Below are 13,275 nucleotides of genomic sequence, written 5' to 3' on the forward strand. Positions count from 1 at the left end.
TGAGGCAGTGTTTCTGATGCTGCTGCTGTTTATTAGGCCACCCTGATCGAGATGGCAGACCGGATTAGGAAATGGTTGGTCCAGCAATGGTCAGCTCCTGTCATGGCACGGGTGGTGTGCTGTTACTTGTTCTCCCTCAACCTAATGATGACCTGGTCAAGCAGGTACCAAAAACTGTTGTTGAGGTCTCTCTGACGAAATCAGGTATTTATGACTAGGGTGTGTTCTAGACATTTCATTTGGGGGACGCCATTGTCTTTACCTTCCCTTTGTCTTCCTCATCAATCATACCTTTCCAGATGTTTGTGTCTCTCTCCCAGCTCTGAAATCACTGGAGAATCAGCCCATCTTCCTTTGAGACACAGGACAGCAACTGATCAAAGTTGGAGCTGAAATCTTCTTTCACCCCATCCATTGCTCCTAGGTTTGGGTGTATGCATTGCCAACTGTGTTGGACTATTTCTGGGTTAGGGTGAGCTGAAGGTTCTTGAGGTATTTTTCTATCCTATAGGGTGTGGGGAGGTGGAAAGGGCTCCCTGAAAGCGTCAACTTGTTGGGTTTTTTTATGGCGAGACCAATTCCATGGAGTCTTCTTCAGATTTACTCTTCTGGTAAGAGGTGTAACTGCTACCTTGTTCTTCGAGCTGAACCTTGTCCTGCCCACTGTGCCTCACTCAGGGCAGTGGTGTCATTGACACAATACCAGAGATCTTGAGCTGTGATAGCAATACAAGGTTCCGGTTGTCCATGCGAATTCCACTTCCCAAACCTCATTTGGAGAGAGTGGGAGATGCGTGTACATGGGATCCTTTAACACAGGGTATTTGTACCACAACAACTACCACACAGTCCTGGTGGAGCAAGGTCTTTGTCCAGAGGCAGGGATGGTCAAGGTTACACTCTACGGAAATACATGCACGGACACACAAAGGCACGCAAATGCACCACATTCAACCACATACACACACACACACACACACACACACACACGGGCACACACACAGACACGCACACATACTTTTGAGAATCTTCATCAAATTGCAATTGCAAGTACACATGGCTCATGTTCAGTTTTGTGAAGGATAGGTCCCCTGCCAGTTTTGCGAGGGATTGGGTATTTATCCAACTGCAAATAGCAGTTCACCATTTGTTTAAAATCCCCACAAAAGCAAACTGACTTGTTGAGCTTTGCAACTGCACAACCAGTGCTGCACATTCCACAGACTGGACTGGTTTGATGACTCCTTTTACTTTCCAGCCTCCTGATTTCTGCCTGTACTTTTGCTGGTAAGGCAAATGGCACTCGGCAGGTCCTGCAGAATCATAGAATTGCTTCCTGGTCAACATGCAAGGTGGCTTTGTTAGGAGCCTGAAAAGATTCCAAGTATGTAATTGGGGCTTTGTACAAGTAGCTGTTCTCAGTGAATCTTTCTCACCCAACATTGCCCCCATCAAGCTTGGGCCTGGACCTTTTACTACAATCAGGGATAATTGAACCAGTTGCTTCTCATAGGAGACCAGAAGTTGTACCCTTAATCTGTAAAAGGTTCTCTGGTGTAGGTTTTCAGGCTAGCAGAGGTCTTGTGCGAACTTAAGGGTTGAAGTTCAGAGTGGATTTAGTTAACGATTGGTTCCTCGATCAATCAATCTCAATTGGAAGTGAGTGACCATTTAACCAGGCATTTATGTTGATTGGTTCTTGTTTGGATTTCGCTAAGCAATGTAACTGTTCCAAACTAGATGTAGGTGGACTGTCCTCCAACAGTGCCAGTCGATGAGTTCTCTTACTCCCTTTTGATCTAATGGGACTCCTTTGCGCATACCGGCAGCAACTACAATGGCTTGCCGGCCTAGGTCCTGATGAAACTTTTAACCGTTTGGTCAAGACATGGCTTTGTTTTGGAGTTTTGCTTTGGGCTGACCAGATTCCTCTTTTCAGGATATGAACCCAGTGAGTCTATGCAATTGCCTTCACTGAAGTGGTGTTCCCCAGGCTCAGTTTGACTGGCCAGGGTGACTACTTCCTTTGGAATACCCTGCAACTCAGATGCTCCACTTGCTACATTTTCCAATGACAAAGCCAGTTGCAGTGCCTGTGTGAAATCCAGTTGGGCTTCAGCTAGTAGGTGCTTTTGCATGGGTTACATCATTAATCCCATATACCTAACAGTCTCTCAGTATCTCATTAAGGATTAAACCAAAATCATATGTCACCACCAGTTGTCTTAGTGTTGTCAAAAATTCCGATGTGGATTCCACTGGTTCTCAAACTGCCAAGTCAAACTGATAGCATCCCAGAATTAGAGGAGGCTTGGGGTCATAATATTCCTTCACTAAATCCGTCAATTCTTGAAAGGTTTTAGAAGCTGGAACCTCAGGGTTCCTAATAATATTAGGCTCCTAATAATGGAAATGCGGGTCCAAACACTTGCAGAATTACTTGTTACTTTTCAATGGCCCAATGACATTTGCTCAGTTAAAACAACACCTTCTTTCCACATACTGGACCCAGTCTTAGACGGCGTGAACAAATTAGTATTGAATTAGCCCTCATTCCTGATGAAGGGCTCTGGCCCGAAACTTCGAATTTCCTGTTCCTTGGATGCTGCCTAACCTGCTGTGCTTTAACCAGCATGAACAAATTAGTCAAACTGCCCAAATAATGGCACGATACCAGAAATGCAAACCACAACTCAAAGACGACTGTTACAAGTGAATTTCTTCAGGAGTGTGCTTTTCCCTTGTTGCCATAGAAATAAGTCCATAGAGGCTGGTATCCTGTCACAAAGTCAACCTTTATTTACATGTGGAGGGTCCTTGGTACTGATCCAGCTCCCTCAGAGCCGGCTTCAGAGTGAACACAACCTCTAACACTCCTGTTTATTTCTGTCAGACAGTGTTCCCTGATTGGACCAGATTAACTGCCCCATTGAGAACTCATATTCTATGAGGTCTTTCTGGCTGACCGTGTTACAATCACTGCAGTACTGTCAGTAGTGTGAAAGTGTGGGTGTTAGTGATGTTTTACTGTCAGAGAGGGGTCAGTGTTGGTATATTATATTCTAGGCAGGGCATAAGTGCTGCTGCTCTGTCAGCAGGGTGTAACTTGTGTTCTTCCATCCTCAGCACTTGAGGGCACTGTATGAGGTCTTCCTGCACCAGGTGGAGGCCGGAGAAGAGAGGATCCTGGGGGTTCAGACTTTGGTGAGCAAGCTGCTGGAAAATCAACATCCTCAGTCCCAGGAAATCACACTCAGGAAGGATGCATTAAGGTATTGTCATCATGTTACACTACATCAAAGATGCAGAATACACTCACCATCCACTTCATTTATCAGGGATACATCTGTGGCTAAGGAGTTCAAAGAATGCAAAATTTGAGAATGACTGAGGGGATCACAAGGAGGTATATCTGAGTGAGGGGTCAGACCACAGTGAGTCAGCGTGAGTGAGTGAGGGGATCAGATGGTACTGTGTCTGAGTGAGTGAGGGATCACAGGGCGGTATGAGTGAGTGAGTGAGGGATCACAGGGCAGTGTGTCTGAGTGAGTGAGGGATCACAGGGCAGTGTGTCTGAGTAAGTGAGGGATGACAGGGCGGTGTGTCTGAGTGAGTGAGGGATCGCAGGGCGGTGTGTCTCAGTGAGTGAGGGAACATAGGTCGGTGTGTCTGAGTGAGTGAGGGATCGCAGGGCGGTGTGTCTGAGTGAGTGAGGGATCACAGGGCGGTGTGTCTGAGTGAGTGAGGGATCGCAGGGCGGTGTGTCTGAGTGAGTGAGGGATCACAGGGCAGTATGAGTGAGTGAGTGAGGGATCGCAGGGCGGTGTGTCTCAGTGAGTGAATGATCGCAGGGCGGTGTGTCTGAGTGAGTGAGGGATCACAGGGCGGTGTGTCTCAGTGAGTGAGTGAATAATCGCAGGGCGGTGGGTCTGAGTGAGTGAGGGATTGCAGGGCGGTGTGTCTGAGTGAGTGAGGGATCACAGGGCGGTGTATCTGAGTGAGTGAGTGAATAATCGCAGGGCGGTGGGTCTGAGTGAGTGAGGGATTGCAGGGCAGTGTGTCTGAGTGAGTGAGGGATCACAGGGCAGTGTGTCTGAATGAATGAGGGATCGCAGGGCAGTGTGTCTGAGTGAGTGAGGGATCGCAGGGTGGTGTGTCTGAGTGAGTGAGGGGTCACAGGGCGGTGTGTCTCAGTGAGTGAATAATCGCAGAGCGGTGTGTCTGAGTGAGTGAGGGATCACAGGGCGATGTGTCTGAGTGAGTGAGGGATCACAGGGCGGTGTGTCTGAGTGAGTGAGGGATCACAGGGCGGTGTGTCTGAGTGAGGGATCACAGGGCGGTGTGTCTGAGTGAAAAATCGCAGGGCGGTGTGTCTGAATGAATGAGGGATCACAGGGCAGTGTGTCTGAGTGAGTGAGGGATCACAGGGCGGTGTGTGTGAGTGAGTGAGGGATTGCAGGGCAGTGTGTGAGTGAGTGAGGGATCACAGTAATGTGTGTCTGAGTGAGTGAGTGAATGATCGCAGGGCGGTGGGTCTCAGTGCGTGAGGGATCGCAGGGCAGTGTGTCTGAGTGAGTGAGGGATCGCAGGGCGGTGTGTCTGAGTGAGTGAGGGATCACAGGGCGGTGTGTCTCAGTGAGTGAGGGATCACAGGGCGGTGTGTCTGAGTGAGTGAGGGATCACAGGGCGGTGTGTCTGAATGAGTGAGGGATCGCAGGGTGGTGTGCCTCAGTGAGTGAGGGATCACAAGGCAGTGTGTCTGAGTGAGTGAGGGATCGCAGGGCAGTGTGTCTCAGTGAGTGAGGGATCGCAGGGCGGTGTGTCTCAGTGAGTGAATAATCGCAGGGCGGTGTGTCTGAGTGAGTGAGGGTTCACAGGGTGGTGTGTCTGAGTGAGTGAGGGATCACAGGGCGGTGTGTCTGAGTGAGGGGTCACAGGGCGGTGTGTCTGAGTGAATAATCGCAGGGCAGTGTGTCTCAATGAATGAGGGATCGCAGGGCAGTGTGTCTGAGTGAGTGAGGGATCACAGGGCGGTGTGTCTGAGTGAGTGCAGGATCACAGGGCGGTGTGTCTGAGTGAGTGAGGGATCATAGGGCAGTGTGTGAGTGAGTATGGTGTGTGTGAGTGAGTGAGGGATCACAGTATGGTGTGTCTGAGTGAGTGAGTGAAGGATTGCAGGGCGGTGTGTCTCAGTGAGTGAAGGATTGCAGGGCGGTGTGTCTCAGTGAGTGAGGGATCACAAGGCAGTGTGTCTCAGTGAGTGAGGAATCACAGGGCAGTGTGTCTGAATGAGTGAGGGATTGCAGGGCGGTGTGTCTGAGTGAGTGAGGGATCACAGGGCAGTGTGTCTGAGTGAGTGAGGGATCACAGGGCAGTGTGTCTGAATGAGTGAGGGATCACAGGGCAGTGTGTCTCAGTGAGTGAGGGATCACAGGGTAGTGTGTCTGAGTGAGTGAGGGAACACAAGTTGGTGGGTCTCAGTGAGTGAAGGATTGCAGGGCGGTGTGTCTGAGTGAGTGAGGGATTGCAGGGCGGTGTGTGACTGAGTGAGGGATCACAGGATGGTGTGTCTGAGTGAGTGAGGGATCACAAGGCAGTGTGTCTGAGTGAGTGAGGGATCGCAGGGCAGTGTGTCTCAGTGAGTGAGGGATCACAGGGCAGTGTGTCTGAGTGAGTGAGGGATCACAGGGCGGTGTGTCTGAGTGAGTGAGGGATCACAGGGCGGTGTGTCTTAGTGAGTGAGGGATCGCAGGGCAGTGTGTCTGAGTGAGTGAGGGATCGCAGGGCAGTGTGTCTCAGTGAGTGAGGGATCACAGGGCAGTGTGTCTGAGTGAGTGAGGGATCACAGGGCGGTGTGTCTTAGTGAGTGAGGGATCGCAGGGCAGTGTGTCTGAGTGAGTGAGGGATCGCAGGGCGGTGTGTGAGTGAGTGAGGGATCGCAGGGCGGTGTGTCTGAGTGAGTGAGGGATCACAAGGCAGTGTGTCTCAGTGACTGAGGGATCGCAGGGCGGTGTGTCTGAGTGAGTGAGGGATCACAGGGCGGTGTGTCTCAGTGAGTGAGGGATCGCAGGGCGGTGTGTCTCTGAGTGAGGGATCACAGGGCGGTGTGTCTGAGTGAGTGAGGGATCGCAGGGCGGTGTGTCTGAGTGAGCATGGATTCAAATACAGGGTGTTTAACCAACCTACATTTGAACTCTTACGTTACACTTCCTGGTTTCAATTTTCTGGTTACACCAACAGGCTTTTTGCTGCTTGAATGGTCCCACTAGACAGAATATCTATCCCTGTTGCTCTGTAATTGTTATTGTCTGACTGGTTGTTGCAGGGATTTATGGAGCAGTTTGCAGGAACGAGTTCATACCCGGGGACAGAGGCTCAGTGATGCAGAAGCAGTTCACAAATGCAGCCAGGACCTCTGTGATGCTTTGACCCATATCCAGGTTTGTGCTTTCTGCTCTCATACAGGGAAATATAACAGGATGATAATAGCAACTTACAGATACACAAATTAGCGAGTGAAGGAGCCTATTCAGCCCTTCAAGCCATGGGTGATCCATCTGTGTTTCAAATTCTGCATTCCCTTCTGGCTCAGTGGGCTGAGCAGTGGCAGATGAAGTTTAGTTTAGATAAATGCGAAGTGCTGCGTTTTGGAAAAGCAAATCAAAGCAGAACTTATACACTTCATGGTAAGGTCCAAGGTAGTGTTGCTGAACAAAGAGACCTTGGAGTACAGGTTCATAGCTCCTTGAATGTGGAGTCACAGGTAGATAGGATAGTGAAGGTGGCGTTTGGTATGCTTTCTATTATTGGTCACAGTGTTGAGTACAGGAGTTGGGAGGTCATGTTGCAGCTTTACAGGACATTGGTTAGGCCATTTTTGGAATATTCGGTGCAGTTCTGGTCTCCTTCCTATTGGAAGAATGTTGTGAAACTTGAAAGGGTTCAGAAAAGATTTACAAGGATGTTGCCAGGGTTGGAGGATTTGAGCTATAGGGGGAGGCTGAACAGGCTGAGGCTGTTTTCCCTGGAGAGTCAGAGACTGAGCGGTGACCTTTTCGAGATTAATAGCCCAATCAGGGAATTTATATTCCGAGGTCCACTTGCTTGTCCTCATTACAATCACTGCAACTACATTTCATTCCCATCCAGTATCTCTGTGTGCTGGAATGCTGCCACATGTTCTCTGATATCTTGATCACAGTTTCAGTGCATGCAAGATGGAATTACTTTTGTTCCAGCAGCTGCTGCTGTAGTTGTCTCATGCTTATCATTCAACAAAACCACAGGATGGAATATCGAACAGTTAAACTCTGTATCTAACCTAGTACTGTCCCTGTCCTGGGTGCGTTTGATGGGGATAGTGTAGAGACAGCTTTACTCGAGAGGACAGCCCTGTGATATTATCGCTGGAATGTTAATCCAGAGATCCAGGTCATGTTCTGGGGACTTAGGTTTGAATCCCACCACAGCAGATGGTGGAATTTGTATTCAATAAAAATCTGGAATTAAGAGTCTAATGATGACTGAGACCATGGTTGACTGTTGGGAATACCCATCTGGTTCACTAGTGTTCTTCAGGGAAGGAAACTGCCATCCTTACCTGGTTTGACCTACATGTGACTCCAGACCCACAGCAATGTAGTTGACTCTTAACTGCCCTCTGGGATGGGTGATAAATGCTGACCTAGCCAGTGACATCCTCATCCCAATGAATAAAAGGAAAACTCTCTCTAACCCCGTGCTGTCCCTGTCCTGAGAGTGTTTGATGTGAACAGTTAGAGGAAGCTTTACTCTGTACCTCACCCAAGCTGTCCCCATCCTGGCATGTTTGATAGGAACAGTGTAGAGGAAGCTTTACTCTGTACCTCACCCATGCTGTCCCTGCCCTGGTCGTGTTTGGGGATAGTGTAGTGGGAGCTTTACACTGTATCTAACCTGGTGAAGTCCCTGTCTTGTGCGTGTTTGGGGACAGTGTCCAGGTGAAGCGATTTGTCTGTTGTGAAATCTGTCTCTTTATATTTGCCATTTGCTTCCACCACTTTAGGAGAAACTGAAAAGTTTTCCTGATGAAATTGCAAAGGACCTGCGGGGTGTTCAGGCACAACTGCGGAGACATGAGGCCCTGGAACATGAGCTGTCTGGGGCCGAACAGCAGGTTAGACCACAGATTTGTGATTCAATGTCCCATCATTATATCAAAGGGCAAGGGAGAGCTGTGTGATTTTTCAGGTCATAATTTGAGTTTTTGTTGATCTGTGCACCATTTAAATTTCAACCAACAAAAATACAGGTCCCAGCTCATTCATCATTTCCCAACAAATCCAACACTTGCAAACCTCTGCTGTAATGTTCTTGTAGAATATTCTGTGCAATACTCTCTCTCTCTCTCTCTCTCTCTCTGCAGTAGTATTTCTATACAATAAATTCATTCTCTCTCTATCTCTGCAGTCATGCTCCTATAGAATGTACTCTCATTCTGCAGTAGTATTCCTGTTAAATATACTGTCTCTTGCCCTCTCTTTCTCTCTATAGCAGTGCTCCTGTACAATTCACTGTCATTCTCTCTGTCTACAATGTTCCTGCACAATGCCCAATCTCTCTCTTTCTCTATGCTGCAGTGTTTCTGTACAAAATATTCTGTACAGTTGTGCTTGAACTGCTTGAACCCCACACATTTTTCAGTTCACTTTGTGTACACACGTTAGATTTACCTGGAAAGCTCAACTTGCACCCCATAAGCCCCCATCCCAATCTCTGCAGGCTTTTAAGGACGTGAGTTTCTGTGACCCACGTGAAAAGTTCCTAACACTCAAACAGCATCAGTCTCCATCTGTGTTCAGCAATGGAGACTAGGTGAAGTGCTATGAGTTGGTTAGACTGAGGAATTTTGGGCCCACAAAGCTTAGAGAAGGCATTGCTTGCAACATGTTACGATTGCTGTATGGGTGAAGGCCTGACTTGTTATGATTCTGGGTAGAATTTCCTCAAGTGGTTGTCGCCGGACCAGCATTTCTGTCTCAGGTCTTCTGCAGTGCTCCAGGCAAGCTGGTGGATTAATACCGTCATCTGCTGCCTGGACATTTACCAGCTTCAATTTAACAACTTCGGAGCACAGACATCTTCCTTCATGTTCGTCATCCACCCCCATACCAACAGGTCCTGTCTTCTGTGGCTGCACTCAGCACAGCCAACCCATTTTCAGCATTAATACTACCATTTCTTAGCTGTATTCAGTCCTGACGAAGGGTCACTGGGCTTGAAACGTTAACTCTGTTTCTCTCTCCATAGATGCTGCCAGACCTGCTTAGTTTCTCCAACACTTTCTGTTTCATTTATTTTAAATCTCCACCATCAGCAATTCTTTGTTTTATTATACAAGGATAAATCGGTTCCCCTTCTTAATTCAACCTCTCATTCAGATTTATCACAACAAGGTTAATTTTAAAATAAAATTCCCTTCTCTTGCAGGTACCTTTTCCTAAACTCAATATATTTTTGTTTGAAAAGGAGCCAAATTAAACAGGCTTTCTTGAGAAACGGTTTACTAGCTTCTGAAAATAGGAAAAGATCATAAAACACAAGGCACATACACATGCATGGATCAGAAATATGAAATGGTAAAGATTTTTTTTAAAATAACAGTTAAAAAGATATACAAATCCCAATTTGGGTACCACAAACAGACCACACAACATTATAAGCATTAATTTGGTAGTACTGATAACGCTGATGTTGAAGTGATTGATTTTGAGATTCTTGGCTATATAAGTTAGATAACTATTTTCATTCAGTTTTCTTTTTGCAGTGACTTCACTCCCTTTCTAGCTTCTAGCACTAGCACAAGCGATAGTCTTTCTTTATCTGCAATGCAGGGTTGTCAAACATAACCTTCCTAAGATACCAGTCTAAACTAGCACATCAGCCACTGACACACTCAAGCTGGAGATTGTAGCTGACGTTTAACCCTTTGTATGGAAGACTAAACCAAACGTAGTTGACAGGAGATGGTTTTACCAGAGAGAAAATACCTACAGAAGATCAGTCTGACATCTTTTGAATTGCATCCCTACCTTTGAAGTGCTGCTATTTGAAGTTCCCTTTCAGGTGTGACGTTTATGGTTTCGCTCAAGGCTTTGCCAATTGCTCGCTGAATTTACACTCGCTGCCGTCTTTTGGCTATATATCTGTTTTTTGAAATTTAACAAGGAACACATTGCCATAAATAGGTCAGTGTGTCCGTCCAGGTTTATGATCCACTGGCATGGCAGTCCTCACAGCGGGTCTTCCTCTCATTGCAGCTGCAGGCGTTGGTGGATGCAGCTGATGAGGTCCTGCACCAATGCACTACACAGCAGAGTGCGGCCCTACAGGAGAAACAGCAGGCTGTTGTGGAAAACTGGGAGATGCTGAGAGCTAAAGTGGACCAGCGGAGAGAAGACTTGGAACAGGCCTGTAAAATCCAGAGGTTCCTGGCACAGGTGGGTACAGACAGACAGCATTCAACATGAAATGCCTTATGGTATAAAATAAAGAAAAACTCCCATTTATTTACTATCACATCCTCGGGGTGTGCCAGAACATTAACTCCCCAATTGCTTGCCTGTTTTGATGTGTAGTTATGGGTGTCCAGACATTTGAGTTTAGGAATTGGGACATTATTTTAAGGTTAGAGAGGATTTGGTAAAGCCTCCTCTGGAATAAGTGTCCAGTTCTGTACGCCCCGTTATAAGAAGGATAGTATCAAACTGGAGAGGGTTCAGAAGAGATTTACCAGGATGTTGCCAGGTATGGTAGGTTTGTGTTATAAAGAAAGGTTAGATAGGCTGAGACTTTTTTCACTGAAGGGTAGGAAGTTGCCAGGTGACCAGATAGAAGTTTACAAAATAACGAGAAGTATAGATAGAGTTGTTGGCAGTTGTCTTTTCCCTAAGATGGGGAATTTCAAGACTAGGGGGCACAATTTAAGCTGAGAGGAGAGTGATTTAAACAAGACATGAGACTTTTTTTTACACAGAGGGTGTTTCCCGCACGGAGTGAACTTCCTAAGGAAATGGTGGATGCGGGTACAATTACAACCTTTAAAAGGCATGAATAGGAAATGTTTGGAGGGATATGGGCCCACGGTTTAGTTTGGGATTATGTTGAGCATTGACTGGTTGGACCAAAGGGTCTGATTCCATGCTGTATGATTCTTTGACTCTGTAATTATCATTTATTGCTGCTCATAAGCTTTGGTATTGTGGGCTCTCTTTCACTACAAAGAGATTGGCTCACACCATCTTCTCAGGGGCACCTTAGAGTGATCAATCAATGCCAGCCTTGATCAGTGACACCTGATCACAAGAGTGAAAACAAAAATCAACGTTTCACTATTCAGGCTGGGCTGTTAGTATATTCAAGGCTAAGATAAACAGAGTTTTACTCACTGAAGGAATGAAGGGCACTGGGAAAAAAGGCAGGAAAATGGAGGTTAGGATTATCAGATTGGCCATAATCTCATTGAATGGCAGAGCAGTCTCGTGGTCACATGGTCTATTGCAACAGTCCTGTTCTTAACCTGTTAGGAGTACACATTTTCTGCATTTGAGCAAAATATTCATAGTTTGCTGTAAAAAGGTCCTAATCAAAGGAGAAATCGGAGAGTATACAAATGAGGAGGAGTAGGCCATTCAGCCTTTCAAGCCTGCTCTGTTGTCTCATTACTCTACGTTCCCACCTACCCCCAATAACCTTTCACTGCCTTGAATGTTAAAAATATCCAAAGACACTGCTTCCCACCACTATTTGAGGAGGGACTATCCAAAGTCTCATAAACCTTCCCTGCTTTTATATTCTATATCCCAGCTAATGAAGGCAAGCATCCTGACTGCCTTCTTTACCACGCTATCTATCTGGACTGGCATCTTCAGGAATCTGAAGGATCTCAAAACAATTCAGTTAAGTTATTCAGACAGGATCTCTGGCTAACAAATCTGTGCTGACTATCCCCAATCAATCCCTGCTTTTCCAAGCATTCCATGCCTCAGTGTTTTTTTTCCCAATAATTTCCACACCAGTGACACCAGCCTAACGGGTCTGTAATGGCCTATCCCTGATGCCCTTCCTAAACATTTCTTTCATATTAGCTATCCTCCAGTCATCTGGCACTTCACTTGTGACCAGTGCAGTATTAAATATCTCCACAGGGCCCCAGCAATCAGGAGATTGCTCCTGATTGCACCTTGCCTCCCAGAGCAGCCTGGGATGCATCTTATCAGGCCCTGGGGATTTATACGTCATCCTTATTCATCTTAACATGCTCTAGACCCTCACAATCCCAACTGCAATCTTCAGCTATAATGTTTTTCTCTTTTGTGAATATAGATGAGGAATATTCATTTATGACCTCAGCCACATCCTGTGGCTCCACGCACAGATTGTCCCTTTGGTCTCTAATAGGCCCCACTCTTTCTAGATTCTCCCACAAAAGGAGATATCTCCTCCACATCCATCTTGCCAAGTCCCCTCAGGATCTTGTGTCTCTCAATCAAGTCACTCTCATTTTTCTAAACTCCAGAGGATACAGGCCCAGCCTATCCCATCATTCCTGATAAAGAGAACCCTCCCATTCCTGATGAAGGGCTTATACCTGAAACATTGATTCTCCTGTTCCTCAGATGTTGCCTGACCTGCTGTGCTTTTCCAGCACCACACTTTGCAACTCTGATCTCCAGCATCTGCACTCCTCACTTTCTCCTAGTCCAGGCATGTGGCTAGTAAACCTTCAAAAGGAGCTGGGATTGCTGACCACGGAGCAGGAAGATTTAATAGGGATTTAATACAGTTTCAAAGCATTTTTGTAGAGTGAATAAGAAGAATCCCTAACCAAATAAAAACAAGTTCAAGACAATTAGGAAAGGAACCAGAAGGGAGATGAGATTTTTTTTTTAATCCATCCATTGTGGAATCTGAAATGCACTGAAACTCTGGAGAAAGTGGATTCAGTTCTAATTTTCCGAAGAGATTGGAGGTACCTGTGAAGGAGTTGAGGTTTGAGAGCCTTGGGGATGCAGTGGGGGAGAGGGACAGATACAATGACTAGCTCTTTCTAAGAGGTAGCACAGCCCTGAGGGCTGGAATGGCTTCATTCTGAGCTGTTCCAATCATATTTCACACCAGGTGTGGCTGCCTCTGGGTTCTTTTGGATTCCAGGTTTGTAATAAGACCATAAGACATAGGAGTGGAAGTAAGGCCATTTAGCCATCGAGTCCACTCCACCATTTAGTCATGGCTGAT

The 13,275-nt window shown here is 46.6% G+C and overlaps 1 protein-coding gene across 1 annotated transcript in view; it reads left to right on the forward strand.

Annotated features, from left to right (window-relative positions):
* The window catches only part of sptbn5 (spectrin, beta, non-erythrocytic 5), a 191,233-nt gene that overhangs the window by 75,779 nt on the left and 102,179 nt on the right, over window positions 1-13,275 (forward strand). The window contains exons 30-33 of the mRNA XM_060828644.1: window positions 3,127-3,272; window positions 6,326-6,440; window positions 8,045-8,155; window positions 10,299-10,478. Coding sequence (XP_060684627.1) covers window positions 3,127-3,272; window positions 6,326-6,440; window positions 8,045-8,155; window positions 10,299-10,478 — 552 coding nt within the window. The remainder of the gene's footprint in view (window positions 1-3,126; window positions 3,273-6,325; window positions 6,441-8,044; window positions 8,156-10,298; window positions 10,479-13,275) is intronic.

Source organism: Hemiscyllium ocellatum, chromosome 8 (assembly GCF_020745735.1).
Source record: "Hemiscyllium ocellatum isolate sHemOce1 chromosome 8, sHemOce1.pat.X.cur, whole genome shotgun sequence".
In the NCBI taxonomy this organism is placed as follows: domain Eukaryota; kingdom Metazoa; phylum Chordata; class Chondrichthyes; order Orectolobiformes; family Hemiscylliidae; genus Hemiscyllium; species Hemiscyllium ocellatum.